Consider the following 8732-nt stretch of genomic DNA (forward strand, 5'->3'; position numbering starts at 1 on the left):
ATAAGAAACTGCAGTGCATAGCCCTCAAATGACACTGTTTTGTGACTCCATATAATATTATATTTCAAAAAGTCAGCCTTAAAAGGATGCATTATTCTTGTCACGAGTGGAACAGATTTCAGTTATATGAAAACAGAGTGACCTTTTATCATCTGATTATTCTCTTATCTCTGAATGTCCAGCGATCATCTGAAGCTCGCTGAACTGGATATTTTTCTTTCTTTCGTCCTGCCTGATTTGCAGGTTTGATGAGTTCTCCGTCTTCATTTGCTCGTGTGTGGTCCAGCATCAGAGCGATGGGATGCTCCTCAGATGTGTGGGTGTTTGTCAAGCAGGATTACAGCTGCCATGACAGATGCTCTCCGGCCCGGTGGAACTCAATAATCCAGCAGTTTTAGGCCGAGGCTTCATCATGATGAGGTCCATCAATCTGAACATCAGGCCTATAGAGACCCGAAGAGATGCCACTGGATCAAACCGTCCCACCTGCCAATAAAGAGTTAAGCCAGCAAACAAACCAGCCAGCCCTGAGATAAACTCTGATTTGAAACCAAAAGTTTAGGAAATTTAGGTCACACTTTATTTTAGGCTCCAATTCACACTATTAACTAACCATTAACTATAACTTTTACCTCAATTAACTCCTTATGTGCTGCTTACTTATAGTTTGTAAGGTAGTTGTTAAGTTTAGGGATTGTGGATGTCATGCATTATATGTAATAGTGTGAATTGGACCCTATACTAAAGTGTTACCGGAATTTAAAATAAGTAAATAAATAAACAAAACAAAATACAAATAATAAACAAATCATCTTAAATTAATAATATCAAAATATTAAAAATAAACACATTAATGAATATAAAATGAAAATAAGTTAATAATTAAAATAAAGAACTGCATTTAAATAATAAACAATTAAAGCATCTTTAATAATCCTTAGTAAATAAAAATAAATGAATAAATAAAAAAAAATACACAAAAAAATATATACATATTTTTAAATATACAAATAATTTTATGTATATCATTGTTAATAAGCGAATACATAAATTTTTAATTTTAAAATGATACACAAGTAAATAATCTTAAATATTTATAAATAGTTAGGGTTAGGCTAAGCATTTTTAAATAACCTTATATAATTATAAAATATAACAAAATAAATATAAATGCTAACATTTCTATTTATAAATAAATAATAACGAAGATTATGGTTATTGTTATAGTAATGATTAATTTAATTCTTATTATATTATTGTTTATATAAGAAAACAAATTCAGAGTTTTAAATAAATAAATATTTTTGTAGACTATTACTGTCTGCTATTTACAAAGCACTAAGTATCACGACCGACACTTTTTTCTTAAGAGCCTCTAAAATGCAGAAGGCACAATATAATTAAGTGTGTTTGTTATGTCATGCGTCAGAAAGCCGAGGGGCTTTGATTCACCTGAGTGAACGTCGACGGCTTCAGGACTGATTAACACGAGACACGACGAGCAGAAAGTTCAAGTGTGTTTGCTTTGGTGAATCTGATGGATCTGATCTCGATGCACAGATGAACTGAGAGATGTTGACATTTATTTGGTTCTTTGTGTAAATGTTAATCAGCCCTGCTGAACATTGGAGATTCTGAAGTGTTTTAATCCTATCACGCTTGAATGAAGAGAAATTAATCACTTTTGAGGCCCTTGATTTGATCCGTTTATCGAACAGAAGCTGTATGTACAATGTCTAAAAAATCTAAAATACCATGATATTTTAGTTTGTTTTTGACACTTTTTAATTATGTTTATTTACAAAAAGTTGAAAAATAGGATCTTGAAGTGAATAGACATAGTACTAAAACTACTTAACCACCATTTAATTGTCATTGTGCTCTGAACAAACAAAAGAGTCACTTCTATTGAGTCCATTAAAAACTGTTTTATTAAGTTACACTGCCATCTAGTTATGTGTGTTGTGTTGTTAAACAGCTAATCTGTGAATTATTGATAGAGATGATGAATAATATGTGACCATGGATCACAAAACCAGTCTTAAGTGTAATTTGTTTTGTTAGGATCAGACAATATTTGGCTGAGATTAGGGATGCACGATATTGGATTTTGGCCGATATTCGATATGCTGATATTTTCAAAATAATTTTGGCCGATGCCGATACCGATATCGACATATATACAAATATATACTGATATATTTAAACTTTAATTTTACTGAAGAGAAATCCATGTATCTCTTCTGTACTGATTCTACCATAAATGTATTATTTTACAAACGTAGACAGACATTCACATCTGAAAAACAGGTCAATTATTTCACTTGGAGGATATCGGTTTGGCTCATCGGCAGAAATATTCATATTGGCCGATACCGATGATGGTCATATTAAGCTTTTATCGGCCGATACCGATGTTGTGCCGATATTATCGTGCATCCCTAGCTGAGATACAATATTTGAAAATCTAGAATCTGAAGTTGCAAAAAAATCAAAATAATGAGAAAATCGCCTTTACAGTTGTTCAAATGAGATTCTAAGCAATGCATATTACTAATCCAAAATTAGGTTTTTATATATTTATGGTAGGAAATGTACAAAATATCTTCATGGAACATGATCTTTACTTTATATCCTAATGATTTTTTGGCATAAATGAAAAATCAATAATTTGACCCATACAATGTATTTTTGGTTATTGCTACACATATACCCCAGAGACTCAAGACTGCTTTTGTGCTCCAGTGACATATATTAGCAATCTTCCATCCTAAGTGCACAAAAACAAATGTACATAGAAGTTCTCACAGCAAAAATAAGGACAACAGTTCACATTTAACCATATATTTAAGAACATTTTAATTATCCTAATGCATGAATCAAAACATAAACAAACAAAAAATGTGGTTCCTGTTCATCCAGGTGTTTCCATTCAAATATTTACCACCACCTATGAAGATTTTGGATTTTAATATTATATATATATATATAATTCAATGAAAACCATCCAGGTTTTCACTTCAGTATGACTTGTTGAATAGCATATATAATTTCCATCCATTTGGATTTAACATTATCTAATAAACTATATGTGATGCATATTTGTCAGTCACACATGAAACATGTAAGACAAAGCTAAAACTTTTGAACTGGAAAATCATGACATGTTTATAATTAACTATTTGCAACTATTTTTTTTTTTTTTTCAAAATGCATTTATTCAAATTGCCTAAAATCATAAATCTGCTTCTTGTGAAAACAATTATAAGCTTTTAATATTAAATTTTTCAGTTAAAAAGTATGAACATGGTTAAGGGTTGGCTATAGCTGTGGAACAAGCAATATTCAGTTACTTAAAATAAGACTAAAACAAATTGAATTTATTGAGTATAAATATATTAACCTGGTTATTGTGTGATGAAATGTAGTTTAAGTTAAAACTGATCCAAATGCAAATTTAATACAATCCACATTCTAATATATCAAACTTAAATAAATCAAAAATCTTTTTTGTGTGTGTTTTCTTCCATGTTTTGTAATGGATAATAATGCCACAGCAGCTCTGATTCAAGTCTTCAGTCATAAAGACACAAACGTTTTATAAAAGACAAGCATTGCATTACAGAGTCTGTCATACATCACTAGAAGACACACAAATCCTATCGATGTCAGCCAGGAGCAATATCACTCGAGATATAAGAGGTTTTTTACACTCATTAGGCCTAATCCACAAAAAACCTGTTCATTTATCTCCATGCAGACGTCAAAGAAATGTCAGAAATTAGGGCTCATGGGTAAAAGCGCTTCTGAAGGTGTCAGAAATGCCTGTTTTTGTTCATAAATGCTGCTTGATCTGTACATATTTCTCTCCTGATTCAGACAGAGATGACTGGAGAAATCAGTGTTATAGATTATGGACTAATATTTTAGCTGGAAACACAAAAATGTTTGTTTCTTCCACACAGCTTTTCACTTCACAAGCCGTTAACTGCTGGACTGGAGTGTTGTGGATTATTGTGATGTTTTTATCAGCTGTTTGGACTCTCATTCTGACGGCACCCATTCACTGCACAGCATCACTGCAAGTGATTCAATCCTACATTTCTCTGATGAAGAAACAAACTCGTCTACATTTTGGATAGACTTGAATACATTTCATCAATTTGTAATTTTAGGGGGAACTGTTCTAGATCTAATGTGTCTGTGTTCGCGCAAATCATTTGTAAACCAGCTTCACCTACAGAAAAAGTGAGTATACGTTTTTTTTAAATTAATCTTTGCACATTGCCTTTCCTAATAATGTGCTAATTAGCAAGTTTCACGATGAACGCAGCTAGAGTAAATGGTCCCTCAGAGAAAGGCTCGGAAGAAAGGGGCGGAGTCAGCAGAGCTCATTAACATTTAAAGGAAAATGCCACAAATGTTCGTGCTCTGAAAATACAGTAGCTGTTTTTGACAGGGTATAGGAAGAAATGCTGTTATTTTACACTACCATTGAGAATTTTTAACGAAACTATATTACAGACCTGATATATTACAGAAGGTCTTTCATTAAGACCTTAAAGAATCATATCAACTTGTGGAAAATGGGCATCCACTGACAACTTAAAAGAAATATTTTGTCGTTGTGTCTCATTAGATTATGGTCAGATTTCCCTCACAAAACAAGCAGCCAGACAAGCATCAGAAGAAGCGCTGAGATGCTGTCCATCTTGGATCCATGGTTTGGTTTACTTTCCACGCCGGTCACAATTTTAACCTGCTTGTGCGTCGGCTCTTCGGGAACCGCAGCGGGCTCCGTCGTCATTCGTGGACGCTCAGGAGAGACAGTAGGACCTTTGGTGTCATCTGCCACTGCAAGGAGAGAGAGTTTTGAGAGTGTGTGCATCAACAATAGCAATAGTTTAGTTTCCTGTGACCCTTTTAAATCATGTTGACTTTAAAAATTGATTTGGTTAATAAAGTCTTCACATTACCGCACATGTTGTCCTCACACGCTGGAGTATTTGTACACTTTGAGCATGGCGCTCCAGACTCGTAGGGCTTTTGCGTCTTAATATCTCCTCTATAATGAAGGAAAAACAAAGGGTGGATTTGAGATGGTTTTTATAAACGGATTTACTTTGAAACAACACTCAGAAATGTATAGTAAATGTAATAAATAATCATTTATTTAGATTTCTTTCAAGTTTATGTTAATTAAAGTTTTGATTTTTAAAAGAAGGAGCTACTATATATGAAATAATGCAGTTTTATCATTGCAGCAGAAATCTCAGAAATAGTTTTTGAAAATTGAACGATTTCTGAATATGAACTAATATATAACTTGTATTATTGCACATTATTTCAACGCTGTCTGCCGTTCGGCTGTTCATATGTTGCATACTACTGTATCTGTATCTGTTATTTATTATGTAAAGCGTCCTTTGGTATTTAAAAGGCACTATATAAATAAAACACTATTATTAATATTGTTATTATAATGATTAAAACATTGCCAGTCAGTGTAAATCCTGCTATAACAAGGCAGAGAATTAAAAGCAGCAGACGAGCATGTGCTTGGAATAAACAGATGATGTCATCCGCTGGTGTAGACGCTAATATAGTCATCTTTACAGTTATTGTTCTTGGTGTGAACAGACCTTGTTCAGGTCGTGTTGTACAGCGCATTCTAGAACACTAAGGTCATGTTCAGTCTGGATTATTCCAACACACTTACGAAGGGTAATAATTACACACGAAAAGGGTGAACTTCTCAGGACCCAGATTCTCAGTTGGGTCACAGAAATGTGCAGCACAGCCAATCCTACTGCTTTTTGCCCAGACCATCTGCAACAACAACATCAACAGAGAAATGCATCGTCATATCTGAATATCGAGAGGGTGAAAATCCAATCAAACACACAACAGACAGAAACAGAGTTCACCTGAATGTAATTGTCACAAATCCTATCTTCATCACAGTTATTGGTTTCAAAGTTATAATCCTCATGCTCTCCAAACCTGTGTGTGCATAGAAACGAGTTGCAAATCTGTTTATAGATAACATTTCTACACGTCACAGATCATCAATAATTGTTATTTTAGTCTTTGTTCATTCATTCTTATTTATGTGTCGTTAGGATATTTATCGTACCATTCCATCATTGTTTTGGCTGCATCAAATGGTTCATGGTCTGAATAGATATTTTCACCCATTCTGAGTTCCTTTAGTAGAGGGTTGTGATCCACGATACATTTCGCCGAATGATTTTCTGCCACCAGACTCAATGTCTCGTCCCACACCTAAAACAACAACAGTTTCAAGGTTTATCTATTAATTAATTTTTTTTTTTTTTTTTTTTGGACAGCTGAACAATATTCTGTATTTATTAGACTTTGAAAAAAACTGTTTAAAAATATTTTGTGTAGGTCAGTCATTGTTGAGTTGAACCTTGCACCCCAAAAAAAAAAAAAAAAAAGAAAAAAAGATTTATTGGATTTTCTAATTTCTAATAAATTAATTTTGAAGTTTACTGACTATTTTTTAGGGATATATATATATATATATATATTTCAGTTTAGAATTATTATTTGACATAAATGTCAAATGATAATTTACATAAATAGGTTTACATCAGCATACACTATTTACATATAAAATGCATACAACTTTTAGAGCATTGAAATGTAATGCAAACAAAAAGATATGCTCTTTTTGCCATAATGCACAAAAATCAATCAATCAATGAATAAATAAATATTAATAACAAGATTTGATTTTTATACAAATCGTTTTTGTTTTTCTATTCATATTTAAATTTGCATTGAAATGTAATGCAAACATTAATGTTCTCAGTATCATAATGTTTTAAATAATACTTTTAATAGTAAAGTATTTATAAAGTACTGTTTGTTGTACTACCTTTAATTTACGATTGCATAAACAAACAAAATAAATATGCAAGCAAGCTTTGTTTCTTTATGCAAAATATTTTTCTTCTTAGTGTGCATTGACCCATATCCAAATATGACCCAGACATGTGGTTTGAGTAATCCACCCCATTGTGTAAATGCAAGTAAACATAACATGTTTCATAAGCGAGCCAGAGGCTTTCCACCATGAATCTTCCCTTAGTTGTGCTCTGAATTTCACCCACAATACGAATATCAGTCCGTAAGACAGGATGACCACATGGGGCTTTATTAAAACACTCACACACAACGTTCCTGCGGTTTCGTGTAACATACACATTCCTCAGCATGTCTCACAGACACATTGCGCAACACACACCCCCACACACACACCATCCAGTCAAAATCAAACCACTTCATGGTTTCTGTTCGAAAAGTCCCTCTTTATCAGAAATAGAATCTGATCTTGTGATTGTTTCTCATGCATTATAATACCAGCCTTGTGTTGCTCTGATTATTGCATTCACATGAGAAAGTTAAGGTCTGTTTCACACGGCAACAATGCTTAAAGGGACAGTTCACCCAAAAATGAAAACTCTTATCATGTACTCACTCTCAGGTTTCTCTAAACCTGTATAAATGTCTTTAAAGATTTTTTGAAGAATGTAACTAGTTTCTGGTTCTGACTGACTTCCAGTTTTTTTTTTTCTTCTTCTTCTTTTTCTCAATACTATTGAAGTCAATGGCTTACAGCAACTGTTTGGTTACCAACATTCTTCAAACTCAGCAGGAGAAAGAAGGCGTGGTACAAATTAAGAGTAAGTAAGTGATGATAAAATTGTCCTTTTTGGGTGAACTAGATGGTGAGCGATTTATTACATATTTCATTTGACATTAGTTTTTATTTGGTAAACTATAAACATGATAACAGTATTAGATTATCTAGTTTTTTTTTAAAGTAATTGTGTCCATGAAAATGCATGATGACTCAATTATCATAGATATTAATGTGCTAATTATTGTTTACAGCAGTAATGAGACAGTGAAGGATGTAATTCCAGTTAAATTCCAATAGTACTGTATGAAAAATAAACATTTAAAACTGAAAAAAAATCATATAATTTCTAGATCTAAATGCTTTTTAAATGGGTGAGGTTTCACCTTAAAGAAAAATGTTTGAATTTGGAAGAACATCCAGTGTTGTCAAGCTCCATAATAGACACAAAAGCTCAAAGATTCAGCAAGTTTCATTTCTTTTTAAGTTCCACAGAAGAAAGAAAATCTTATTGGTTTGGACTGACATGAGTGTCATTAAATAATGACAACATTTGCATTTTTGCACACATTTTTACGTCTTATTCAGTAGCTTGTATACCAAAGCCGATTGTGTTGCATCAGGTGCATCTCTTACCACTTTGTGCATGAAGGCGGCACTGGGCTGAACCTTAGAGCGAAACTCATTGTGCATGTCCACGATAGTTGATTTCTCCTGCTCGGTCAGGTGACCAGCTGCTAAACTCAGAACGACCCAGAGCCCGGTGCTCTGGAGGGCCACACTCCAGTACATGTTGCCTCTCCTCCCTGAGGAGCCTAAACAAGCCGTCGACGGTCAGATAAAACCTCTTCTCTGGCTGCTCTCGGGACTGTTAGGTCTGTCGCTGTCCTTAATGTCTTCAGAGCAGGTAAAAGTGTCTCTCTCTGGGCTGTTAGTGTGTGGAAGAGGGAGAGAAAGTTATTATGGGACCCTCTCAGCACTCCCTCCCTTTTCGATCCCAGATTTGAGCCGCCCATGGTCAAATTACACATGCACACATGACCTTACTCACACTGCTCGGCTC

The 8732-nt window shown here is 33.7% G+C and overlaps 1 protein-coding gene across 2 annotated transcripts; it reads right to left on the minus strand.

Annotated features, from left to right (window-relative positions):
* Nucleotides 1–3209: 3209 nt before the first annotated feature.
* LOC113065830 (peptidase inhibitor 16-like) lies at nucleotides 3210–8661 on the minus strand. Of its 2 annotated transcripts, none has more exons than XM_026237365.1 (6): nucleotides 8306–8661; nucleotides 6137–6285; nucleotides 5928–6003; nucleotides 5720–5829; nucleotides 4977–5065; nucleotides 3210–4848 (listed from the first exon to the last, which is right to left on the minus strand). In XM_026237365.1, exons 1-6 carry the CDS (start codon nucleotides 8459–8461, stop codon nucleotides 4658–4660), a joined length of 771 nt encoding a protein of 256 aa, XP_026093150.1. In that variant the 5' UTR covers nucleotides 8462–8661; the 3' UTR covers nucleotides 3210–4657. The 2 variants fall into 2 exon arrangements, with proteins under 2 accessions (XP_026093150.1, XP_026093148.1); XM_026237363.1 differs by having other exon boundaries at nucleotides 3210–4854.
* Between the last annotated feature and the right edge of the window lie 71 nt (nucleotides 8662–8732).

The sequence above is a fragment of the Carassius auratus genome, chromosome 48 (genome assembly GCF_003368295.1).
Source record: "Carassius auratus strain Wakin chromosome 48, ASM336829v1, whole genome shotgun sequence".
In the NCBI taxonomy this organism is placed as follows: Eukaryota; Metazoa; Chordata; class Actinopteri; order Cypriniformes; family Cyprinidae; genus Carassius; species Carassius auratus.

Coding starts and splice junctions, on each gene's coding strand:
- LOC113065830 (XM_026237363.1), bottom strand. CDS start 8,461: ATGTACTGGAGTGTGGCCCTCCAGAGCACCGGGCTCTGGGTCGTTCTG. Junction 5,830..5,927: donor TTTGTGACAATTACATTCAG/GTGAACTCTGTT, acceptor TTGTTGTTGCAG/ATGGTCTGGGCAAAAAGCAG. Junction 5,066..5,719: donor GTGTGTAATTATTACCCTTC/GTAAGTGTGTTG, acceptor CCTTCATTATAG/AGGAGATATTAAGACGCAAA.